Here is a 27,301-nt window from a genome sequence, read left to right as displayed (position 1 = left end):
TTATTATTACTACTACCTTAGCACTATTACTGCATTATTACTAATACTACATTATCACCTTCTGTTAATATATCTTCATGCACACATTTTTTTCCTCTTTGGGGAAGTTATGAAAGGATTCCCAGGCTGATTATCAGTCTGTTGAACTGATCTATGAACACTCCTTCTATGACCAACAAGTTCTGAATGTTGCGCTTGAACCACAAACTTCTGGTCCACAGATAAGGATGTTCCAACTGTGCCACTAGACTTCACACTATCACCATTACCACATTAGTACTATCCATCCCCTCCCTTTAAGTCCCTGAATTTAAAAATTCGGGTGATCTGGAGGCCTTATAACCTTTCCGTATCTTGTTTGTAGTTCTGTTGGAGGAATGGTGGGCTCTATCATTGCTGGTTCTTCCAACTGGAGATTGAACTGATATCTGAGTTTGATTTTAGTTATTTCTTCCATTTCTTCCTGTTGAACCGAACTTGGTCAGTTTGGCTGTTGCATTGATTGGTAGTTGTTGCTACTCAAACCCGTTTCTTTCGGGAAAGATAAACATTGTGTTCATCTCCTTGTCACTTTTTTGCTTTTTCTGTTGTTGTGCGGATCATTTCAATGTCCTGTCGCTGAGAAGGTGTGGCTGTTGTGAGGAGGAGAAGATTTCATGGACACCCATTTCTGCTTTTTGGTGTCAGCCATGAATGACTGCTATCAGGTTCTAGCATCTCTTGTGCCTTTGGTATGCAGGCTGGAAGTTGCAGTGTATACACAATGGTTGCTGTGTTGACCTGTTGTACAATTGTTGGAGTCAGAAGTAGAGATTTCCCAGACAGCTCATCACTCTATTTCACCTCAGCCACTGGAGATGTCATTGTTACCTCTTGGGTGATTGGCTGGTCTGACCATTGAGGGTTTTTTGGGATCTGTAACGAGAATGGACAAACCTTCTCTACAAAGACTGAAGACATCTCAGAGGTAAAATCCCAGTCAGTTTTTCTTTGCAGGCATTCTGGAGGCTTTGGAGAGAGTGTAGAGGGGGTTTACCAGGATGTTGCCTGGTATGGAGGGTCTTAGCTGTGAGGAGAGATTGGGTAAATTGGGGTTGTTCTCCCTGGAAAGACAGAGAATGAGGGGAGACCTAATAAGAGGTGTATAAAATTATGAAGAGTATAGATAGGATGAACAGTGGGAAGCTTTTTCCCAGGTCGGAGGTGACGATCATGAGGGGTCACAGGTTCAAGGTGAGAGGGGTGAGGTTCAACACAGATAGCAGAGGTTCAACACAGATATCAGAGCAATGTTAGATATAGACATGCTCATAAAATAACAAGTCCTCTGCCGCAAGAGTGTTTAGATTAAGCATAGATAACTCAATAAAATATACATGGTATAAATTATAGCAGAAATTACCTCTCTGAAAAGTCAACAAAACAGAAATTCTTCACTGAAGAATTCTAGAAAATGTAGGATTTTGAGGCTTTACAAAGCGTGAATACAGCTTTTTATAATGGTCACTTGATAACATTTTACTGCATGTTTAAATCTTGGATCACATAACAATGGTTACAATATTACAGTGTAAAGTAAATCATATCAACTAATCTTCCTACAAGTAAATATATGGGAATTTCAAATCCACTTAAAAATAAATGAAGGGTATTCAAACAAAGAATAAATTAGTTTATACTATGACCAAGAGTATATAGCGTAGTTTTCAGTTGTCTTGTCTCAATTAAGAGAAGATTTATCTAAGATCTGGACTCATTTATGATTGCACCAATCTGACCCTGATGTTTACATAAGCATATTTGAAAGAAAATCTGTTGTTTTTAGAGTAACATAATGTGTGTGTGTGTTTCTTACTCTACAAAATGTTGGTAAGTCACCATGATTGAATCAAATCCATCCAAGGGTGCTGAAGAAAGTAAAGAGGAAATTATGAAGGTACTGGCCATATTCTAATAATTTTCCTTAGGCATGAGGGTGATGCAAAAAGAACAGAGAATTTCAAATGTTACTCTGCCTCAATAAAGTTTTTAAGGATTGACCTAGCAACCCAGACTGTTTATCATGCATGATGGGGCAGCTTTTTACATCAAACTCTCATGGCATTACATATGAGAAGATAAAACCAAGTACTGTATTCAGGTCATACAAGGTTTGGGATGGATAATTGGTCCAAGGGAGGGTATGGGGGAGAGTGTGCTGTAAGGTGGCAGAGGAGGAGAGCGATGTGGAGACCTGTTATATGCCTTGTCTGATTTTCTCTTCAATTGGTTTCAATGGAAATGAAAGTGTGGTGGGATATATAATGGGATGTTGACCCACTACCACATTCTTTGTAGCCATACTGAAGTTGACCATAGAGTCTGATCACAAAGGCATAAATAAATGTTTCACCAAAAGTTTAGCTGAGAAAGGAGCAGAGGCAGGTGAAGTTACAAAAATGGAAAGTAGTAAGTCCTGGTGATGGAAACCTGAAATGGGAGTTTGCTATACATTTTGAAATGTAAAGCTGCAATTGGTCCATTCGCTTGAATATATAATAGGAAGTAGCTTAAGATTAATAAATCATTCTTTATCTCAAATGTGGGGTCACAGTACATGAATGCCACTGACTTGCTTCTCCTTAACTTGCCATTCAGACCAATTAGCAGAGCAACTTTTGAAACAGTGTCTTTACTTGACCTGAAAGACTTTATGGATCAAGCATCACATCTTTATTCTGAACTGATGAGTAATCCAGCTAATAATACGTAAGTGTTACAAAATTACAAAAATTAACAAAGGTATTACTTTCCAGATAGCAACAAAAAAGGGACAAATTCAGAAGGGGTGCATACAGCTTCATTCCTACCTGCACTTAATTTCCCTCCCCTTCGAGGCCACTGCTGGTCACACTATCCCATCAGGCCTAATAAAATGTCATCGAGAAAAAAAGGTGTGAAAAGAACCTTTGGAGAGGGATTTTCCCCTTATCACTGCTGCTTTTGTCTTTCCTACAAAAGAATAGTAATATGTTCTAAAAGTACTTCAAAGGTAAGACAGGGTCAAATGGTGATATCATTTTCACAATGACCTAAGAGTATATCTTTTAAATCTCATTTGTGGCCATGGCAAAATATATCTTAACTTTCCTTCTGGGTTCTTTTGGCTCCATCACTTTATTGGTTACCACCTTCTGTGCAATATGGCAATCCTACTGAATTCATTGTCAATCTAGCATTGATAATTGATGACGAAACTATTTTGAAGACAGAGACATGTTGTCGAAGCTTTTCATCTTACACTCATCAGGGCAATCACAAGAATGCCAAATTTCAAACTATCATGACAATTTATATTACAGGAGCAAAGGGTGCTGATTTTTTAACACATTAATATGGAGAAATCAGTGAGGAAATATAGGTTCCCCACGCTTCTGGGTAATTTAAGTAGTGTTCAAAGTCAAACACGTTATTTTAATTTGCAGAGAATGGATCCCTGTGTATGAATATATGTTGAAAGAAAAAAACAAATCACTTGTTCAGCAAGTGCTGCCCAATTGTGGAATAACATCAAACAGTAGATACTTTGGGCCTGATTTTACCATCACGTTGTGCCTGTTTTCGGGTGCAAAAACTTGGTAAAGTTGGGCGTAAGGCGATTAGCGTGATCTGCGCAAGTCTCCGTGCAGGTTCCCCCTTTGCAAAGGCTCAAAAATGGCCATGATCAGGACTGCACCTGAAACAGGTGTGACGGCCATTTAAATGCATTTGCACACGTTTAAATTGACTTAATGGGCTGCACACCCAACTTTACCGGCATTTCCCCCTTTACCACCACATCCACCCATCCAGAATCGGCATGAAACAGACATGCTCCATAGAAGTCTGATTTGGGCACTCCAATTAGTGAGGAAGTAGGTGTCTAATGTTCAATGATTCTGTGCTTGAGATCGGTGTGTGGAGGGTGGGGGGGGGGCGCATGGTGGATGCACTTTCACTCTGCCTGAGATGGAGAGGTGCCTGCGATTGGTCTAGGTGGCAGGGGAGTGGGGGGGGTGGTTAAGGGGGTTAGTAACGTTGGGGGGGGTGGGGCAATGTCTGTGGGAGCCAGGGGGAGTCATTTTGCAGCCCAGGAGGGATGTGGCAGGGGAGCAGCATTCTATCATTTTTTTTCTGTGCATGTGCAGTTGGAAGCTCCGATTAGAGCTGCAGTGTTTCAGGCTCAGTAAGCCCCACTCACAGGCCTCTGCAGCACCATTTGGAATCACTGATATTTTGCAGGCAGAGTGCATATGGGGGTGCCTCAGAATGGGTCTAAAAGTCAGATCTGAAACAAAGTTTCAAGTCCGCCCAGGACTTAGAATCAAAATGGTAAAATATGGCCTGTTATTTTTGATTCTGCAAGATAATATGCTGTTTATTTCAATCAGCACTGAAATTCATACTCCCTATCTGACAGAGTATTGCTCAATTGTATTGTAGGCAGAACTTTATGTTGGGTTGATGACAGCATCCAGTTCATTGCAGAGTAGCAATGTGAAATGGCTTGCTTAATCTGTTGTTCCAATTTTCGAGTTGCTTTGCTTTTCCAGTGTAATACAAGGTAGATAGGTACTTTTCTGATCTTAGGTCCATTTGTGTGTTTTCAAGATACACAGCGAACAGTGATCTCATCAGCCCATAGCCCCACAAGATAATTTTCATGTATTCTATTTCTGCAACAATCTTGCAAAAGGAGCAGACGACCCTATTTACAGGGCTGCTGATAATGTCAATCTTATAGTGCATGGAACTATATGAATTCTAATGTATATACGACAGTACATGCCAATTCACTTTTGAGCTGGAGCACTCTAATTTCCGTGACATGCTAGTTGAGAAATCTGCCAATGAATTCTCTGTTATCGTCGACAAAAAATTTGAACAACAGGGTAAGCATGCCATTTGATGCTGCTACTAGACAGTTACTTGTAAGTGGTATTTTCCACTGGCAGAATGCTGCCTTCAATCCAAAAAGATGTCCTGCCTATCACATTACTGAACAACATCATGTATGAATTTCATTGAACATAAGAACATAAGAAATAGGAGCAGGAGTAGGCCATCTGGCCCTTCGAGCCTGCCCCGCCATTCAATAAGATCATGGCTGATCTATCGCTGCTCAGTTCCACTTTCCCGCTTTCTCCCCATAACCCTTAATCCCCTCTCTTATCAAAAACCCATCAACCCGTGTCTTAAAAATATTTAACGAGGCAGCCTCCACCACTTCAACGGGCAGAGAATTCCAGAGATTCACCACCCTTTGAGTGAAGAAGTTCCTCCTCAACTCCGTTTTAAACCGCCCCCCTTTTATCTTGAGGCTGTGCCCCTTAGTCCTACTGTCTTTTTTGAGCGGGAAGAGTCTCTCCACCTCTATCCTATCCATCCCATTCATCATCTTATACGTCTCAATGAGATCTCCCCTCATTCTTCTAAACTCTAACGAGTACAAGCCCAGTTTATTCAGCCTCTCCTCATAGCTCAACCCCCTCAACTCCGGTATCAGCCTAGTAAACCTCCTCTGCACTCCCTCCAAGGCCAAAATATCTTTGCGCAGGTGCGGCGCCCAAAACTGCACACAGTACTCCAGCTGCGGCCTCACCAATGCCCTATACAGCTGCAGCAAGACCTCCCTACTTTTATATTCAATCCCCCTCGCTATGAAGGCCAGCATCCCATTTGCCTTCCTGACCACCTGCTGCACCTGCAAGCTGGGTTTTTGCGACTCATGCACAAGGACCCCGAGGTCCCTCTGCACCGTCGCCTGCTGCAGTTTTTCGCCACGTAAGTAATAGTCCTTCCTACCATTCTTCCTACCAAAGTGGACCACCTCACACTTGCCAACATTAAATTCCATTTGCCATTTCCTGGCCCATTCACCCAGCCTATCTAGATCCTTCTGCAGACTCTCCACACCCTCCGCACAATTTGCCGTTCCCCCAATCTTGGTGTCATCAGCAAATTTCGACACCCTACACTCGGTTCCCTCCTCCAGATCATCTATATAAATGGTAAAAAGCTGAGGCCCCAGCACCGACCCCTGGGGCACTCCACTAGTCACCATCCGCCAATCCGAATAACACCCGTTGACCCCCACTCTCTGCCTCCTATTTGACAACCAATCCTCTATCCACGCTAACACCCTACCCCCAACTCCATGTCCCTCGACCTTCTGCAATAACCTCTTGTGAGGTACTTTGTCAAACGCCTTCTGAAAATCTAGAAAGACCACATCCACCGGCTCTCCTCTATCCACCGCCCTAGACACATCCTCATGCAGTACCAGATATGTAGGTCATATGCCCCAATGATTGGTTAACCGAATCATGCAGCATGTTCCTTTGGTTGTTTGTAAAAGGCAGAGAACGGACTGTATTCAAACAACCTGTGCAAAACCCCAAACAAAACATCTATTGTTCGATGTGATTCTGCGATTAGGCAATGTTTGCTAATAGCTACACTAACAACCAATTCAAGACAATCAGTTAAGCTTATAATGTGGCTCATTTGCACATGCAAGGAGCGACTTACATCCATAAGCAGAGACCTGTTCTCAGAAGCCAAAAGGAATAATTTCAAAGCTCACAGCTTTTTCTAAATTATCTCAGAGCTTATGGATCCCATAATTTCCCATTTCTTTCTCCATGGCAACACCTTGACCTATCAGAGTCAACTTGCCGACCAATTAGCACCCTCTTTCTCCCAAAGTTTAAATTGTGTTCATTTGAAATTTGCTGTTCTTGTGTTTATCCTAACAATTGCAATGTGAAATGCTTCAGCAACATGTCTCTCTTTTCAGCAGTATTCAGCAAGCTTTTTATAACCAAGTGACTGATGATTGAAATGAAAAATGACACTGCCATGAGAAAGTTGTCACAGTAAGAAATTTCACAGCATCAGGTTAAAGTCGAACAGGTTTATTTGGCAGTACGAGCTTTCAGAGCACTGCCCTTCATCAGGTGAGTGGAGAGTTGGGTTCACAAACAGGACATATACAGACACAGAATCAATTACAAGATAATGGTTGGAATGCAAGTCTTCCAACCATTAGACTCACATTCCAACCATTCTCTTGTAATTGAGTCTGTGTTTATATATGCCCTATTTGTGAACCCAAATCTCCACTCACTGATGAAGTGCTCTGAAAGCTCATGCTACTACATAAACCTCTTGGACTTTAACCTGGCGTTGTAAGACTTCTTACTGTGCCTACCCTAGTCCAATGCCAGCATCTCCACGTCATAGAGAAAGTTGTGACTAAGTCACATTTATCGCATAGTAGAGTCAGCATTAATCTACATTTCACTTAACACAGAAATGCTTGAAACTTATTGTGAATGAGAATATTTTCAACAAAAACATCTATGATTGGCTGTCATTGACTCTTCATTTAAGCCTAGGGATAATTCATGACCCAAAAATTGAAAAAGCCACTGTAAAAAAATAAGAATAGTGTTTCCAAGAAACATTGCCAGAATTACTTTCTTCATTAGCCTTGTATTGAATCCATTATTATCTACAATACCTAAATTTACTGAAGTACTGCTGAAAATGATATTAATTGAAGATTAGGGGACATTTTAAAATGAGAAGTTAGAGATAACTTCCACCATTGCATTTTTAGCAGGCAGCCTCACCTGCTCGGTACACAGGTTAGAGATTAGAAATTTGGTTACAATCCTGACATAAGAACATAAGAACATAAGAAATAGGAGCAGGAGTAGGCCATCTAGCCCCTCGAGCCTGCCCCGCCATTCAATAAGATCATGGCTGATCTGAAGTGAATCAGTTCCACTTTCCCGCTTTCTCCCCATAACCCTTAATCCCTTTGCCTACCAAAAACCTATCTACCCGCGTCTTAAATAAACTCAGCAAGGTAGCCTCCACCACTTCAACGGGCAGAGAATTCCAGAGATTCACCACCCTTTGAATGAAGAAGTTCCTCCTCAACTCTGTCCTAAACTGCGCCCCCCCCCCCCCCTTTATCTTGAGGCTGTGCCCTCTAGTCCTACTGTCCTTTCTGAGCGGGAAGAGCCTCTCAACCTCTACCCTATCCATCCCCTTCATCATCTTATATGTCTCAATAAGATCCCCCCTCATCCTTCTAAACTCCAAGTACAAGCCCAGTCTATTCAGCCTCTCTTCATAGTTCAACCCCCTCAACTCCGGTATCAGCCTAGTGAACCTCCTCTGCACTCCCTCCAAGGCCAAAATATCCTTGCGCAAGTGCGGTGACCAAAACTGCACACAGTACTCAGCTGTGACCTCACCAGTGCCCTGTGCAGTTGCAGCAAGACCTCCCTACTTTTTTATTCAATCCCCCTCGCTATGAAGGCCAGCATCCCATTTGCCCTCCTGATCACTTGCTGCATCTGTAGGCTGGGTTTTTGCAACTCATGCACAAGGACCCCCAGGTCCCTCTGCACCGTAGCATGCTGCAGCTTTTTGCCCTTTAAATAGTAGTCCCTCCTACTATTATTCCTGCCAAAGTGGATAACGTCACACTTGCCAACGCTGTATTCCATCTGCCAGGTCCTCGCCCACTTGCTCAGCCTATCTAGATCCCTCTGCAGACTTTCTACACCCTCCGCACGATTTGCTGTTCCACTTATCTTTGTGTCATCAGCAAACTTCGACACCCTACACTCAGCTCCCGCCTCCAGATCATCTATATAAATGGTAAATAGCTGAGGCCCCAGCACCGATCCCTGGGGCACTCCACTAGTCACCAACTGCCAATCTGAATAGTACCCATTGACACCTACTCTCTGCCTCCTATTTGACAGCCAATCCTCTATCCACGCTAACACCTTACCCCAACTCCATGCCCCCTAACCTTCTGTAACAACCTTTTGTGCGGCACCTTATCAAACGCCTTCTGAAAATCGAGAAACACCACATCCACCAGTTCCCCTCCGTCCACCGCACTAGACACATCCTCATAGAATTCCAATAAATTTGTCAGACACGACTTCCCCTTAACGAATCTGTGCTGCGTCTGCTCTATCAAACAATTCTTCTCAAGATGTCTCGCTATTTCTTCTTTGATGACGGATTCAAGCATTTTTCCTACAACAGACGTTAAACTAACCGGCCTATAATTCCCTGCCTTTTGCTTGCTACCCTTTTTAAACAGCGGTGTAACATTAGCCGTTTTCCAATCTTCCAGCACTTCCCCGGAATCCAGCGAGGTTTGGAAAATAATCACTAAGGCATCCACTATCACCTCTGCCATTTCCTTCAGAACCCTGGGATGCATTCCATCCGGTCCTGGGGACTTGTCCACCATCAGCCCCGCTAGTCTGTCGAGCACTACCTCTCTAGTGACAGTGATCGCATTCAGGCCCTCAACTCCTACCATCCTTCTATCTTTAGTACCCGGCAAACTATTCGCGTCCTCCTCCGTGAAGACCGAAGCAAAAAACTTATTTAAGGCCTCAGCCATTTCCTCATCCCCCACCACTAAATCCCCCCTCTCATCCTCTAAGGGTCCAACATTCACCCTAGCCAGCCTTCTCCTTTTTATATATTTATAAAAACTTTTACTATCCTTTTTTATATTTAGCGCTAGTTTAGCTTCATAGTCTGTCCTTCCTTTCTTTATCAACTTCTTCGTCATTCTTTGTTGATTTTTAAACCTCTCCCAATCCTCTACTCGCCCACTACTTTTAGCCACTCTAAACGCATCAGCTTTTAATTTTATACTCTCCTTTATTTCCTTCGTTAAGAACATAAGAACATAAGAAATAGGAGCAGGAGTAGGCCATCTAGCCCTTCGAGCCTGCCCCGCCATTCAATAAGATCATGGCTGATCTGTCGTGGCTCAGTTCCACTTTCCCGCCCTCTCCCCATAACCCTTAATCCCCTCTCTTATCAAGAACCCATCAACCCGCTTCTTAAAAATATTTAGCGAGGCAGCCTCCACCACTTCAACGGGCAGAGAATTCCAGAGATTCACCACCCTTTGAGTGAAGAAGTTCCTCCTCAACTCCGTTCTAAACCGCCTCCCCTTTATCTTGAGGCTGTGCCCCCTAGTCCTACTGTCTTTTTTGAGCGGGAAGAGTCTCTCCACCTCTATCCTATCCATCCCATTCATCATCTTATACGTCTCAATGAGATCTCCCCTCATTCTTCTAAACTCTAACGAGTACAAGCCTAGTTTATTCAGCCTCTCCTCATAGCTCAATCCCCTCAACTCCGGTATCAGCCTAGTAAACCTCCTCTGCACTCCCTCCAGGGCCAAAATATCCTTGCGCAGGTGCGGCGCCCAAAACTGCACACAGTACTCCAGCTGCGGCCTCACCAATGCCCTATACAGCTGCAGCAAGACCTCCCTACTTTTATATTCAATCCCCCTCGCTATGAAGGCCAGCATCCCATTCGCCTTCCTGACCACCTGCTGCACCTGCAAGCTGGGTTTTTGCGACTCATGCACAAGGACCCCGAGGTCCCTCTGCACCGTCGCCTGCTGCAGTTTTTCTCCACGTAAGTAATAGTCCTTCCTACCATTCTTCCTACCAAAGTGGACTACCTCACACTTGCCAACATTAAATTCCATTTGCCACGTTAACCACGGCTGATTATCCCTTCTCCTATGATCCTTCTTTACCATCGGAATAAATTTCTGCTGAGCACCAAGAAAGATCTCCTTAAAGATCCTCCACTGTTCCTCAGCAGTCCTACTGACCAATCTGCGCCCCCAATCTACATTTGCCAATTCCTCTCTCATCCTATCGTACTCCCCTCTGTTCAAACAGAGGACACAGGTTCGGGATCCTACTTTCTCATCCTCCATCTGCATCAAAAACTCAACCATACAATGATCACTCTTCCCAAGAGGATCCCTCACAACAAGGTCCCTAATTCTACCCGCCTCATTACATAACACCAGATCTAAGATAGCTCGCTCCCTCGTCGACTCCAACACACACTGTTCAAGGAAACTATCCCGGCAGCATTCCAAGAACTCTTCCTCAAGCCCACCGCGTCCAACATGGGTCGACCAATCAATATGTAGATTGAAATCCCCCATAATTATCGCCGTTCCATTTCTGCACGCATCATTTATTCGTGTGTTTATAGCCCGCCCCACTTCCAGGTCATTATTTAGGGGCCTATAGACGACATCCACCAGCGTCTTCCTCCCCTTGCTGTTCCTTATCTCCATCCACAACGATGCCACGTTCTGCTCTTTGGCGCCTACATCTTCCCTTAGTACCACCCTGATATTATCCTTAATCAACAGAGCTACCCCTCCCCCCTTTTCCTCCTGTCTATCCTTCCTAAACACTTGATACCCCTGGACATTCAGCTCCCAGTCCCTGTCACCCTGCAGCCACGTTTCCGTAATGGCCACCAGACCTCTTCCGGTACCTGTACCCTCTCTTTTACTTTAGACACTGTAATTTCACCTACCCTTGCACCCTCCCCTGCCCCCCCCCCCGCCCCCAGTTAGTTTAAAGCCCTATCTACAGTCCTAGTTATACGATTCGCCAGGACTCTGACCCCAAACATGGCCCCAAAATATCAATTTTACTGTGAAGAATTTGAAAAATTACAGTTGAAAGAAAATATGGAAATGTTGCTACATTCTTCTCTTTCAGAATTCCAAGTTACATCAGACGCCAAATCTACTGTGAGGCTATTAAAACTGGCACTGATAAAGAATGGAACTTTGCATGGGCACGTTATCTGAATCAAACTACAGTATCAGAGGATACAGATCTACTTTTTGCTATGGGTTGTAGTAGAGAACCATGGATTCTAACGAGGTATTAGCTTTCAGTATGCAGCAATTTAACAAATCAGCCAATTCCTCTCTTTTTTTTTGAAAAACTTGGTGCAATTCTTCTGTGTGGAATTCTATTGAACAATTTTAACCATTTGTCCTTTTCAACCTCCAATTTTCAAAATCTTTGGGCTGGATTTTCTGCTCACGTGCTGGCAAGTTTGGAGGCAGTGGGGAACATATAAAATCTAATGAGCTTCATGTCTGTTGCCTACTCACCCAACCCTAGTCCCTCAACATGTATAGGCAGGTTAGAGGAGGGAGGGGGTTTAATAGGCCACCCAATGGCCTTCAGGCCAGTTCAGATCCTGAAGTGATCAATGAATTACTACTAAAGGACTTTATCCTACCATTGTGAGTATTTTACCCATTGCGGGGGGTGTCATGTCATGTGGAAAACATGGCAACTTTAGCTGCATGGGTGGTGTCAGATAAGTCATCTACTCCACCACCACCCTTTCCAGTCTCTCAAACTTAGCCCCATAACTTCACCACTCTCCTCACCAAGACCTGCCAGCCTGACGCTGGACTGTTCTTTGATATAGAGCACCTCTTCATCAGGAGTCACTGTATTCCCAGGACTGGCAACAATTAAATAAAACATGTTTTATTTAGTAGTTGGAACAAGCCACTCAGCCCCTTGAGCCTGCTCTACCATTTAATAAGGTCATGGCTGATCCAATTTTACATTTTACCACCAACTTCACGTTGTTGGACAGCCATTGGAGTGGTGGCCTACTCACCCTTAAACTTTTAGCCAGGAGAATGTCACAGGTCCCCAGAAATCCAGCACCCTTGTACCAGTAGTGATCTTATTTCAAAGGTTACTTCAGAGTTTTAAGAAATCTCATTGTTCTTTGGTAGCCAATGTAATCATTTCATTAGCTTCATATATCCAGCAGCTTTGTAGGATGTTGGTAAGCACAGATCAAGTTAATTACTCAATATTTAACTGGGGAGAGTTGAGAAATCCCGAAATAGAAAGAGGAGACAGGGATGTGTGTTCATCTGCCATTGATTGGTGATAGTTGCTGCTTCCTTTTGAATACAAAGCACATGTTTCATGCTAATCTTTGTTCATTGTTTTTAAGCACAATGATAGGTCTATGAAAATAAAGTGGCTTATAAAATTTCACCTATCATTAGTCTGTGGTAACCACTATTTATTTGGGCTTGTTAACAATTACAACATGACTTAATATTTCAGATTTGATTTTTTTCTTGGGTAACAAATTGTCTTCAGAAATATATTGGTATTGAAAAAGCAATGAATGTATAAACGTACATAAGAGATAGCTTCACTTCTGTTATAGAACTTCAATGTATAAAAGGTCACAAATCTATCTTCAATTCATGTTCCAATTTAATTAGATTTCTTACAGGAACTAAAGGTTTACAAAATTGCCCCTACATAATAGAATACATATCTATGCATATATCCATCTACTTTATATTTAAACTGATGGGTGGTCTCAGTTTCCAAAATTTCTGCTGATAAGTGATTCTGTCAGTGTAATGCAATATGACAGGTTGATGATAATATGACATCACCTCATGTTTTGTGACTGTCTAAACCCAATAATCAGACTTCAGGTTTCACCAGACTAGTCAGCAATCATGGCATCACAAAAATCATTAGAAGTTCTTTAATTGAGCTGCATCAGTCTTGCTGAAAGCAATAAACATGTTAGCTGCAGAAAGCTGCAAAAAGATGATCAAACATGGGGAAAAAAAGAGGGAAATGTCAAAGGGTAGTTGAAAGGGAAGCCTGGAATGCAGAGGGTGTAGTGTAACTAACATTGGTAACACAGAAACCACCAGAGGGATCATTGCAGCAGAAAAGGGAGGGAGCAGAGCTGTCCTAAAAAGAACACAGTCACAGTGACATTCAAACCGCTCGTATTTACTGTAATTATTGAATACTTGGAAACTACTAACCTTCAATCTCAAAGAGTAAAGCCATAGAAGATCTGTATCTGAAAAGGATCCCATATAAAACTCCAACTTTGAATCTTGGCAAATTCCATAATGGTCCTAATTTGAACTTTGATGGCTCTTCTACCCATGTATGTGCCAGATTGGAACTTTTACGCAGCTGAAGTCACAAATCACATGATGAAACTTGAGAACAGATATACTGTGCCTCATAACTGACCAATAACAACATTGTGGATCTTTATTTTTGCAGATATTTATACTATACTTTGGATGATTTAATGACCTCACCAGAACACCAATATGTGGTTTATCATTCTGTGGCAAAAAATTCAGTTGGTTGGCCTTTGGTATGGAATTTCATAAGAGCAAACTGGAATATGATTGAAACCAAGTAAGCCAATAGTCTAACAATTTTCAGCTGAAACTTCTGGGTACTTTTAAGCAGGATGTAAATAAGGGCAACCATCAAACATTATACCTTGTTTACTGTTATGAAGCCAACTTTGGATCCAATTTGTCACATTACCTGTATCCCATGGGCTTTTTTTTTTGACCAATTTGCCAGAAGGATCTAGATAGGCTGGGTGAATGGGCCAGGAAATGGCAAATGGAATTTAATGTTGGCAAGTGCGAGGTGGTCCACTTTGGTAGGAATAATGGTAGGAAGGATTATTACTTACGTGGTGAAAAACTGCAGCAGGCGACGGTGCAGAGGGACCTCGGGGTCCTTGTGCATGAGTCGCAAAAACCCAGCCTACAGGTGCAGCAGGTGGTCAGGAAGGCGAATGGGATGCTGGCCTTCATAGCGAGGGGGATTGAATATAAAAGTAGGGAGGTCTTGCTGCGGCTGTATAGGGCATTGGTGAGGCTGCAGCTGGAGTACTGTGTGCAGTTTTGGGCGCCGCACCTGCGCAAGGATATTTTGGCCTTGGAGGGAGTGCAGAGGAGGTTTACTAGGCTGATGCCGGAGTTGAGGGGGTTGAGCTATGAGGAGAGGCTGAATAAACTAGGCTTGTACTCGTTAGAGTTTAGAAGAATGAGGGGAGATCTCATTGAGACATATAAGATGATGAATGGGATGGATAGGATAGAGGTGGAGAGAGACTCTTCCTGCTCAGAAAGGACAGTAGGACTAGGGGGCACAGCCTCAAGATAAAGGGGGGGGCGGCTTAGAACGGAGTTGAGGAAGAACTTCTTCACTCAAAGGGTGGTGAATCTCTGGAATTCTCTGCCAGTTGAAGTGGTGGAGGCTGCCTCGCTAAATATTTTTAAGACGCAGGTTGATGGGTTTTTGATAAGAGAGGGGATTAAGGGTTATGGGGAGAGGGCGGGAATGTGGAACTGAGCCACGACAGATCAGCCATGATCTTATTGAATGGCGGGGCAGGCTCGAAGGGCTAGATGGCCTACTCCTGCTCCTATTTCTTATGTTCTTATGTTCTTATATGGGACCTTGTCAAGTGCTTTATTTACATAGACAACATTCACTGCACTACCTTCATCGATCTCCTTGTTACTTCCTCAAAGAATTCAGTCAAATTTGTAAGGTATGGCCTTTCCTCAACAAAGCCATGCTAACTATCTCTTTCTGGTCTGTGCCTTTTAAATGACAGTTTATTTGATCTCTCAGGATTGACTTTTACAAATTGCCCGTCACCAAAGTAAGACTAACTGTCCCATGATTGTTTGGCATTTCCTTTGTACAATTTTTAAACAACCGAACCACATTTGCATTCCACCAGTCCTCTGGCACCTCACCTAGTAAAATTTAGAAAAAACCCTAAGTGCATCTGATATTTCCTCCCTGACCTCCTTCAACATCCTCGGGAACAATCCATCTGGTTTTGATAACTTCTCCACTTTCAAGGAGTCCAACTCCTCTAACACTTCCTCTATTGTCCAATTTTATTCAATATTTCACACTACTCCTCTTGGACGACTATATCCGCATCCCTTTGTGCATGCGGAGACAAAAAAAAATCATTTAAAACTCTTCCTATATCTTCTGCATTTTCACACAATCTTCCCTTTACATCTCTGGTATATACCATTTTTTCCTGAACTGTCCTTTTATTCTTTATATACTGGTAAAACTTCTTTGGGTTTTCCTTTATCTTGCTCTCTCTTTGATCTCCTTATTTAACTGATTCCTCTACTTTCTATATACTCTAGGCGATATGCAGTGTTGAGATTTTTCTATCATAAGCTTTTTTTATCTGTTTTTTCTTCCCCTGTATTTTTCTAAACAGCCATTCTGTCTAGATTTGGCAGTACCATTCTTATTTTTGGAGGGGTATGTCTGCTTTGCACCCTAAGGATCTCACTTATTAGTGCTTTACTCTACCACTGATTTATCCTTTAGCAGTCTTGTCCAGTCCACCTCAGCTAAATCACTTCTAGTTTTGTAAAAAATTCCTTTCCAGTTTAAGTTTGACTTTTTCCATCCTTCCAGGCAAGGATATCCAGATCTTCAGTATCTCCTGGATGAAAAGATTTCTCAATTACTCTCTAAGCCTCTTCATCAATGACCTCTCTGCTAACGGATCCTTCCTATCCACTCTATCTAGGCTCAGTTAAATATTCCTTCAGCTCTCTCTGTTCCAAAGGAAAAAAACCAAGCTATCCAGTGTTGCCTCATGGCTAAAACTCTTGTCTGGAAGATCGTGTCAAAGGCCTGATGCTGAGGGCTGAATTATGCAGACAGTGGGGAGGCAGGAATGCAAAGATACCTCATGCAAGTGATGGAAACGTAATTGAATTTGTTGAAAAGGTCATTAAGTCAAATTAATAGGCATTTGACAGGAATTAAATATTGCTCTCTGAATTCAAGGAGCAGTGAATGGCACCCCTATCATTAAAAGTGGTGGTTTCCAGACTTTTAGAGGAAGGTCAGCCAGCACAGTGATTAGCACTGCTGCTGCATAGTGCCAGGGACCAGGGTTCAATTCCTGACTTGGGTCACTTACTGTGTGGAGTTTGCACATTCTCCCCATGTCTGCATAGGTTTCCTCTGAGTGCACCAGTTTCCTCCCACAGTCTGAAAGATGTGCTGGTTAGACATATTGGCTATGCTAAATTCTCCCTCAGTGTTCGCGAACAGCTGCTGGAGTGTGGCGATTAGGTGATTTCCACAGTAAGCTTACTTGTGACACTAATAAATAAACTTAAATGGAGCTGCTTTCCATTGGAGTTCACAATTTTGCCAAATGGGAAGAGGAAGCCACTGATAGCTTTAAGGCAAGGGCCAGTTTTGAGGAACTGAGGGAAGAACCGGGATAGAGAGAAGAAGGTCTGAGGAAGCTGGTAGGGAGAGGGTAGCTTTGAGGGACTGATAGGGCAGATCTGGGAAGGAGAGGGGAAGATCTGAGGAGCTACACACTGCCTCCAGTGGTGGCAACCGGTGAAAAGAATGATATCAAAAGATGGGACTGATTCCCCCCACGCCAAGTCCTCCTGCCACAAGCAAGAAACAGCAGAAATATAGCCAGCAGCTAGACAGACCACAGCAGGATGCCATGTGGAACAACAGCAGGAGAGAGGATGGAGATGGCCCTTGAAGTTCTTTACCTGCCAGAGATGCCTGCATCTCTCAGAGAAGTCTGTTACCTACTGCTACATGATGCTGTAGGACAACATAGAACTGATGGCACTTGTTGGATACCTAGTGCGAGGGGCACTGAAATTCTACACCTACGGCTCCTTCCAAGGATCCAATAGGTCATGTGCGGGACATCCCAGGAAGCTGCACATTGCTGCATTAGGGACGTGACCAATGAGCCTGCAGCAGCACGGTGGCACACTAATGAGTAAAATCTATGAAATCTAATTAAAGGAGATAAATGATCAGTTGTTTTTAGTATAATTGGTTAACAAAAGAGCGTTGGTCAGAATATCAGGAGGTCACTCTGTTCCCCTTCAAATAACATATCAGATCTTTTATGTTTACTTAAACAACAGATGATTGTTTAATGCCTGCCAATAGACAGCACTTCCAGCAGTACAACAATCCCTCATTGCTGCATCGGAGCATGAGTCTACATTATGCATTCAAGTCCTGGATGGGGCTTGAAGATACACTGTTCTGACTCAAAAGCAAAAATATTACCAAGTGAAGCAAAATAGCATTCATAATCATCTTTACGTAAGATCTGGAGGAAAACGTTGGTGGTCTGATTAGTATGTTTGCAGATGATTGGTGGAGTTGCTGATAGTGCCGGAGATTGTCAGAGGATACAACAGGATACACTTAGATTGGAAACTTGGGCACAAAAATGATAGTAGGATGTTTAATTCAGACAAATGCGAGGCGTGCTGGTCCACAGTTCCCTAAAAGCGGCAACACAGGTAACAAGGTGATTAAGAAGGCATATGGCATGCTTGCCTTCTTTGGCAACTTTGGTAGGAAGAATGGTAGGAAGGACTATTACTTACGTGGCGAAAAACTGCAGCAGGCGACGGTGCAGAGGGACCTCGGGGTCCTTGTGCATGAGTCGCAAAAACCCAGCTTGCAGGTGCAGCAGGTGGTCAGGAAGGCGAATGGGATGCTGGCCTTCATAGCGAGGGGGATTGAATATAAAAGTAGGGAGGTCTTGCTGCAGCTGTATAGGGCATTGGTGAGGCCGCAGCTGGAGTACTGTGTGCAGTTTTGGGCGCCGCACCTGCGCAAGGATATTTTGGCCCTGGAGGGAGTGCAGAGGAGGTTTACTAGGCTGATACCGGAGTTGAGGGGATTGAGCTATGAGGAGAGGCTGAATAAACTAGGCTTGTACTCGTTAGAGTTTAGAAGAATGAGGGGAGATCTCATTGAGACGTATAAGATGATGAATGGGATGGATAGGATAGAGGTGGAGAGACTCTTCCCGCTCAAAAAAGACAGTAGGACTAGGGGGCACAGCCTCAAGATAAAGGGGAGGCGGTTTAGAACGGAGTTGAGGAGGAACTTCTTCACTCAAAGGGTGGTGAATCTCTGGAATTCTCTGCCCGTTGAAGTGGTGGAGGCTGCCTCGCTAAATATTTTTAAGAAGCGGGTTGATGGGTTCTTGATAAGAGAGGGGATTAAGGGTTATGGGGAGAGGGCGGGAAAGTGGAACTGAGCCACAACAGATCAGCCATGATCTTATTGAATGGCGGGGCAGGCTTGAAGGGCTAGATGGCCTACTCCTGCTCCTATTTCTTATGTTCTTATGTTCTTATGTATTGAGTGCAAGGGTTGGCAAATCATGTTGCAGCTATATAAAAGCTTGATTAAGTCGCATTTGGAGTATTGTGTGCAGTTCTGGTCACCACACTATCAGAAGGACATGGAAGCTTTGGAGAGATTGCAAAGAAGGTTCACTAGGATGTTGCCTGGTCTCAAGGGTGTTGGCTCCGAGGAAAGGTTGAATAAACTAAGATTGTTTTCACTGGAAAGATGGAGGCTGAGGAGAGACGCGGTAGAGATCTACAAAATTATGAGACGCATGGACAGGGTGGATGGTCAGAGGCTTTTTCCCAGCGTGGAAGTGTTAATGACAAGAAGGCACAGGTTCAAGGTGAGAGGGGGAAAGTATAAGGGAGATGTGTGGGGGAAGCTTTTTACACAGACAGTGGTGGATGCCTGGAATACGCTGCCAGAAGGGGTGATGGAAGCAGGCACATTAACAACATTTAAAAGGCACCTGAATGGGTACATGAGTAGGGAGGAAATAGAGGGATACTGACAAAGTAAGGGCAGAAAGTTTTTTTAAGTTTAGTTAGGGCATGATGATTAGCATGGGCATGGAGGGCTGAAGGGCCTGTTTCCATGCTATACTTTTCTTTGCTTTTTGTCCTTATTATCTTTGTACTTATCTTTCAAATTATTTGTCGTTGCTGCAGCAATACATATTACTTTGAACTGACAGCTTTATTCTACACGTTGGCTGAAGGACTTCTGACTGATTTTGAATTCCAAGAGGTATGAGCCTTGTGAATATGTCTGATATATTACTATTATTGAATACAATATGTCAAAATAGCCTTAATGAAATGCAATAATCAACACTAAAGCCAAGACATTAAAATCTAAACCCAAACTGGAAAAGGTTGACCATAATCTTCGGATACAACAATGATAGGACTTAATATAGCACAGTTAATGTAAAAATGTTCCAATTTACCTTACAAAAGTGTAAAGAAAGGAAATGGATGCCAAGCCAAAGGAAATATTAGGAAAGATGGTCAAGCATGGCTATTGACGTGAGTTTTAAGGAGGACTTTTAAGTTAGTGGAGAAGGAGATTTCAGAGAGTTTTAACTCTGTGGCATTGGAGAACAACAGCCAATGTAGATTAGCAAAAACATAGTTAATGGGCAATTGGAACAATCCAGGATAGGATTATGGAATGCAGTTTTACAGGATCCGAAATATACAGAGAGTAGCGGATGGAAGATGGCCAGGAGTGTAGTAAAACAGACATGTTTGGAGGCAATATGGGTAAGAGTTTCAGCAGAGACAGACAGTCCCTGTGTGAGAAAGAGTTTTGTCTGTTCCAGGCACTTGTCTCCAGTTAGATGGTTACATGTACAATAGAGTAGAAGAACCTCATTCACACTCATTACTGTAGGTTTCTTGGTCACTCTTTAACAAAGCTGTACTGATTAATATTTCTATGACTCAGCTTTATCCTACATTTATTTGTTTCTTTTGTAGTTTGAATTATTTCTGAACAGTACCACTGGTGAAGAAGAATGGGCAAATGAAGTTGAACATATCATCAAAGACAGACGGCAACTTTTTAATTGGAAGAAGAAAATTCATACTGATGTTCACAATTGGTTAACTGAAAACGTACCAGCAGATTAAAATGACACTGAAGAAATTCAAGAACAGAAAAAGGACCATTGGCTCAAACAAACCCATCCTTCTTTCCAAAGTCATCCCATTCATCTACTTTGCATCACATCCTCCAATCCCTTCCTTCTCCTGAGGTCTCTGATTCATTTACACTGAGAGCTTCAATTGCCTTTCCTGTTACTCTATGTTGCATAATTCAATTATTATTTGAGTGTAAAAGATATGCTTGACTTTCCTTCCAGTTACATCTCAATTTTAACATGTTTCCTGGCAGCTGATCCTTCACCCTGGTAAACAAAACCCTGGGAAAAATGTTACTGGGCAGGATTTTACCAGCCCTTAGAGGCAGGACTGTCTGTGAAGTTCCATGCACAAATGGATACCATGACTGGCTCCTTATCTCCGGCATGTGAACACATGGCAGCAAGAGGTTGCCCTGCCATGACTTTTCCAATCTCCATGGCCTCCTCCTCCATTGATGTCTTCTGTTTTCTTTTACTTTTTATTCTTTCATGGAGCATGGACATCACTGGCTTGGCCCGCATTTTCTGCCCATCCCCTAACTGACCTTCAAAAGATGATGGTAAGCCTCCTTCTACAACCACTATAATCCATGTTGTGTAGGTACACCCAAACTGCTGTCTGGAGTTCCAGGATGTTGACCCACTGACAGTGAAAGAATGGCAAGATAATTCCAAGTCAGTGCTTGGAGAGGTACTTGCAGGTGGTGATGTTTGCATGCATCTGCTGTCCCTGTCCTTCTAGATGGTAGAGGTCACAGGTTTGGAAAATGCTATTGGAGGAGTCTTGGTGAATTGTTATATTGGATCCTGTAGTGGTATACACTGCTGCCACTGTGTATAAGTCATAGAGGGTCTGAATGTTTGTGGATGGGGTGCCAATCAAACATTTTGTCCTGGACGGTTCTAAGTTTTTTGAGTGTTGTTGGAGCTGCACTCATCCAGGCAAATGGAGAATATTCCACCACACTTCTGACTTGTGCCTTGTAGATGACGAACAGGCTTTGGGGAGTCAGGGGGTGAGTTACTTGCCACAGGATTCCCAGCTTCAGACCTGCTCTTGAACCACAGAATTTATATGGCTGATCCAGTTCAGTTTCTGGTCAAGGTGACTGCCAGATTCAGCAATGATAATGCCATTGAATATCAAGAGGAAATAGGTAGGTTATCTTTCATTGGAGATGGTCATTGCCTGGCAATTGCGTGGTGTGAATTCTACTTGCAACTAATCAGCCCAAGCCTGTATATTGTCCTGGTCTTACCGCATATGGACATGGACTGATTCAGTGTCTGAGAAGTCACTGGTACAGTGATTAATGGTACAGCACCTCCAGTTCATTGACACTCCCTAGCATACTGAGCATGTTTTCCCTTAAAGAATAGACATACTCCATGTCATTCCTATCTTATGGCACATTGGTGCAAGTCACTCTGAAGTGCTGTAAATATGCAGCACAGTCCTGTTGGGATGCCATAGTGAGGCGGCCATTCAATTTGTGAAAATAGTGTTTGAGCGTTTGTGAACTGGATGCCTCATTGTGTTCTATGGTGCCTGGTGTTGCCTCATGCATGGGTCTGTTATCTGGCCTCACATTTCATGGGTGCCTTTTAATTCATGCTTAGCTTCCATTTTACAAATCTAAACACCACTCCGTTTTCTAGACCACAGCAGATAAAATCTCTTTCTGCACTAGATCGACATTCCTGTAACAACCCCACGGATGCTTACAATGGCTGCTACCTCCAGGCAGGCCTTTGTGGTGAAATCTCATGGTCTCCTTCTCTCAGCTGCTGATATCAGGACCTGCCTTCTTTCTCTGGTTGCTTTCAGAAACATCTCCAAGGAGGTGTCACTCAATGCTGGAGTAACCCTAAAGGAAGCAAACCCAACTCCTTCACCATTATACAGAATTATCATTGTTACTCACTTCTGTTAATAATTTTCTATGGTTAAATGCACACAATACTTCAGGTGGTAATGCCTTGAATGACAACAATATGACCTCTTTAAATTGTAAGTTGTTACTCAGCTAATGCAATCCAGGCTCTTGTCATTTTATCTGCAGTTGTACATTGTACTTACTGTTTTTTAGATTTATCCATTATAACTTCAAGGATCTTTCCTTGATCAGCATTTTCTATTTGACCCACGTGCCAGAATTCTACCACCCCGCTCGCCCCGGGAATTTGAGCAGGCGAGGGACGGACAATGGGAAGGTCCACTGACCTCAGGCAGGATTTTCAAGTCTCGGGTCAAGCAAGGCCATAAAATCCTGCCCACACACATTCTTTAGGTTAGGTGTGCTTATAAATACCATTTAATGCTTAGCCGCATCCAGTTGCACATGTCGTGCCGATGTAAACCATTCTGAGTCTGACTAAAACTTTCTTAAAATTTGAATACTTTCTGAGTTGGATACCCTCTCAAATGTTAGAAACTTAGCTTGCTACACCCCAATTTAAGTCATTAAAATAGCAAAATTATTATGACACATAACTCGGGTACCTCATGGACACCCTGAAGTAAATGTTACTCAAAGAATAGTGCAGCACAAGAACAGGCCTTCGGCCCACCAAGTCTGTGCTGACATAGATGCCTCACCAATCTAATATTTTCTTGCATCTACATGGTCCATATCCCTCTGTTACCTGCCTATTCATGTATCTATCCAGATGCCTCATGAACTTTGTTATAGAATCTGCTTCTACCACTTCTTCTGGCAGCACATACCAGACATTCACCACTCTATGAAAAACTTGCCCCTTGCATCGCTTTTAAATGCCCCCCCTCCCTTTCAATCTATGCCCCCAAGTAATTGACCCTTTGACATTTCCCGTTGACCCTGGGAAAAAGACTGATCATCCTTACTATCCAAGCTTGTCATAAGCTTATGAACCTTTATCAGGCCCCTCCTTATCCTCCAACATTCCAATGAAAACAATTCAAGTTTGTTCAACCTTTCTTCATAGTCCATAGCCTCCAAACTTCCTTCAGCTCTTGCTGCACAATGTGGAGACAATGGCACAATAGCATTGTCACTGGACTAATAATCTAGATACCCAGGGTAATGCTCTGGGAGCCCAGGTTCAAATTCCACCATGGCAGGTCTGGAATTAAATGTCTGTCAATGGCCATTGTCAATTATTGTAAAAACCCATTTGATTCATTAATATTTTTTAGGGAAGGAAATTTGACACCCTTATCCTCCATGTGACTCTGAACCTGGAGTAATGCGGTTGATTCTTAAATACTGCCTAAAACAGCCTAGAAATCACTCAGTTCAGGTGGGATGAGGCCAGAATTGGGTATGAATTACCAATATAAGGGCTTCAATTAGTGGCAGGTTAGGAGGCTATCTATATGCCTTCCCACCATAGAACTAATTGGGCAGAGATGGGAAAGTCCCAGGTCCCCATTCCCAATAAATACCTCACCATTAAATTTTGCCATGCATTTCCTGCCACACCTTTATAATGCCAAGCTCCTCCACACTATCACTGGAAATTAGGATGACATTTTCCTTTAGTCTATATCACTGGCTACATTTCAAGTGAGGCAAGAAACTTGGGGGCAATTTTAACATTTGCCAATCATAAAAGATGGAGAGGTATTGGACTGGCCACATTTATACACCTTTCTCAATTTTTTCGTCCTTTTAAGTTGAGAAGAGAGAATTGAAGAGATGTATAACAAGCAGATAATCTGATGTCATCCTGTTTACACTTTCACCAAAAGAAAATCACTACTCTTATCAAATAAATCTCAGATTCATTGCTTCTGATTTCCTGATAAGCTGCCTACTGATTGCGGGACCTACCAGTGGTGTAGAATCTCAGGAAATATATTTAACTCAGGCTTTTTTCTCTTATTTCTGAAAAAGGGCAAATATGAATTTAGTGTTCAATAACTCCTCTGTTGCTTTCTCAATTTGTTCTTTGCTTCACACATGTATTTTTGAATCATCTTCACTTGAGATGTTCCCACAATATTAAGTTTGATGTTTTGTCTGCTTAATTTCTTTCTCTTGTTCTTGCATGTCTTTGTAATATGCTGAACCAGCCTCAAGAAACGTTGAATTAAAGTGCATTTCAAATTGTATCTTTATTATATTTTCATAATCAAATACACTGTAAAGTATACATATCTTCTCTGACATACTGTATATGGAGTGATTTAAAAATTATATTTATCAATTACCCACAATTTATTCTGTTGACGAAAGATTTCTCAACCTTAGGGACCAAAGTTGAATTGGATACAGCATGTTCTGTAATAGACTATTGTAATTAAATATTTAATAAAAGTAAAAACCATATTGATGAACTATTCAATTTATAAAGATTCATTTTGCCTTATTAAATATCCAGTGCCCTGTTTCAATGTAAAACTGAAAGATTGCAATGACTGTTGTGGGTTAAAGGAATAAATGCTGGTGTTTCTATAAAATTTAATATACAAGTGACCTTGAATTTTTCTAAAAGCATTTCCATTAATATTTTCGTAAAGAAAACAAATCTTGTACTCAGGACATTGGTCTTAAAATTCAAATTATGCTCATACCGCACCCCCCTTGTGTCCCCCACTGATACAGCGCACCATTGGCCCAGCATTTCTGTTGGCAGTTTATTTACACTGGTGCCCTGCAAGGCTGTGTCCTCAGCCCCTTACTATACTTCTCATGCACTTATGACTGTGTGACCAAATTCCACTCCAGCTCCCTTTTCAAGTTTGCTGATGACATCACCATAGTGGGTCAGATCTCAAATAGTGATGAGATGGAGTATCGGAAAGAGAAAAAGAATCTGATCAAATGGCGTGGTGAAAGTAATCTCTCCCTCAATGTCAGCAAAATGAAGGAGATAGTAATCGACTTCAGGAAGCATAGTAGAGGGTATGCCCCTGTTTACATCAACGGTGAAGTGGGAATGGTCATGAGCTTGAAGTTTCTAGGAGTCCAGATCACCAACAACCTGTCCTTGTCACTCCACGCTGACCCTTAAGAAAGCCCACCAATGCCTCTACTTTCTCAGAATGCTAAGGAAATTCAGCATGTCCACTACAACTCTCACAATTTTTTACAGATGCACCATAGAAAGCATCCTTTCTGAATGTTTCACAGCTTGGTATGGCTCCCGTTCTGACCAAGACGGCAAGAAACTACAAACGATTGCAAACATAGGCCGGTCCATCACACAAATCAGCCTCCCATCAATTGACTCCATCTACACTTCCCACTGCCTCGGAAAAGCAGTCAGCATAATCAAGGATCCCACGCACCACAGATATATTCTATTCTACCTTCTTTCTTTGGGAAAAAGATACAAAGGTCTGAGATCACGTACCAACCAACTCAAGAACAGTTTCTTCTCTGTTGCCATCAGTCTTTTGAATAGACATACTTTATAATAAGCTGATCTTTCTCTACTCCAGCTCTGATTGTAGCACTATATTCTGCATCCTATGTACTCTATGAATGGTGCGTTTTGTCTGTATAATATACAAGAAACAATCCTTTTCACTGTATCCCAAACATGCGACAATAATAAAATCAATCAAATTCAGGAAAATCCTTAATGAAATGAAATCATTCTGCTGGAAATTCACAGTGCTGCCTGTTAAGAAGCAAAGAATAGCTGAAAGAGCAGCGTGGATCTAGCAAGTTCTCTGCCAGAGGAAGGTAATTGTGAGGTATATGTCATTAGAACTCAAGAGAAAAATTCAAAGCTAAATGTAAAGTTTATTATTTGGTCACAAATAGGCTTACATTAACACTGCAATGAAGTTACTATGAAAATCCCCTCATCGCCATGCTCCGGTGCCTCACCAAGGGAGAATTTAGCATAGCCAATACACTTAACCAGCACATCTTTTGGACTAAGCTTCATATACAAAGTGGATGAAGATAGCAGTGACACTGTGTACTGCCTCTTATCTTTAGGGATAAAGACCAGTGCCAGAAGACTTTCAATTATTGATGAAGGCAAAACACTGACCGCTCTTCCCTTTCTTCCTTGGACATCCTGAGCATCAACAGACAGTTCATAAAGGGATGGGTTTAAGAATAGCCTGAAAGCTCCCACCAACAGAAGTGGATGCACACAGTCCACACGTTGCTTCCCAATGCTCTACTCCCAGCCCCGACAGACATTATATGGCCAATTAAAGCTGACACAGCAGGACTATCAGTCAATAAATACTGCAAAGAATGAAGCCTCAAGGGCAAGAGTCCCAATACCATTTGGAGGAACACTAGTCAATGCTGATTCTCAGGTTGGTGAGCCTTTGGAGTCATTAGTAAGGCAACTGGATGTACAACAGGAGGTGTGTGAAGATCAGGTAGAATACTAGAGGGAATGAATGCCCTGGCAAGGTCAGTGGTGGAATCCATCAAGACCATGAGTGCTGTGATCTTCCTCATGTGTGTATGCATGACCTTCCCCATTGAGAGACTGGCAACTCTCATGAGAGCCACATCCAATAGACCTGCATACCATTGCCATGTTACTGAGCTCAAGCTTTCAGCATCACAATGAGAAAGAAATGCATGGTCTGAACTCTCCACAGGACCTAATTCCTCACTGGTGAGGAGTTATAAGAGAATCACTCTTTTTAAGACTTATAAGAGATTGAAAATTAAAAGCAGAATTCATCTGTTAGACAAAGGTTTGAAATTTATAAATATGCCTGGACATAAGTGTGTGTTTAAGGACAGCAACATTCTAT

The 27,301-nt window shown here is 42.5% G+C and overlaps 1 protein-coding gene across 1 annotated transcript in view; it reads left to right on the top strand.

The window, feature by feature from the left end:
- The window catches only part of LOC145343101 (aminopeptidase Q-like), a 132,602-nt gene extending 107,690 nt beyond the window's left edge, over positions 1-24,912 (top strand). The window contains exons 16-21 of the mRNA XM_080188983.1: positions 1,570-1,575; positions 2,638-2,748; positions 11,622-11,789; positions 13,995-14,135; positions 19,601-19,679; positions 20,414-24,912. Coding sequence (XP_080045109.1) covers positions 1,570-1,575; positions 2,638-2,748; positions 11,622-11,789; positions 13,995-14,135; positions 19,601-19,679; positions 20,414-20,566 — 658 coding nt within the window. The 3' untranslated portion in view covers positions 20,567-24,912. The remainder of the gene's footprint in view (positions 1-1,569; positions 1,576-2,637; positions 2,749-11,621; positions 11,790-13,994; positions 14,136-19,600; positions 19,680-20,413) is intronic.
- The last annotated feature ends 2,389 nt before the right edge of the window (positions 24,913-27,301 follow it).

The sequence above is a fragment of the Carcharhinus amblyrhynchos genome, chromosome 5 (assembly GCF_965287045.1).
Source record: "Carcharhinus amblyrhynchos chromosome 5, sCarAmb.v2.hapA, whole genome shotgun sequence".
Lineage (NCBI taxonomy): Eukaryota > Metazoa > Chordata > Chondrichthyes > Carcharhiniformes > Carcharhinidae > Carcharhinus > Carcharhinus amblyrhynchos.
The sequence above is the reverse complement of the archived record's forward strand: the minus strand, read 5'-3'. Positions and strand labels throughout refer to the sequence as shown.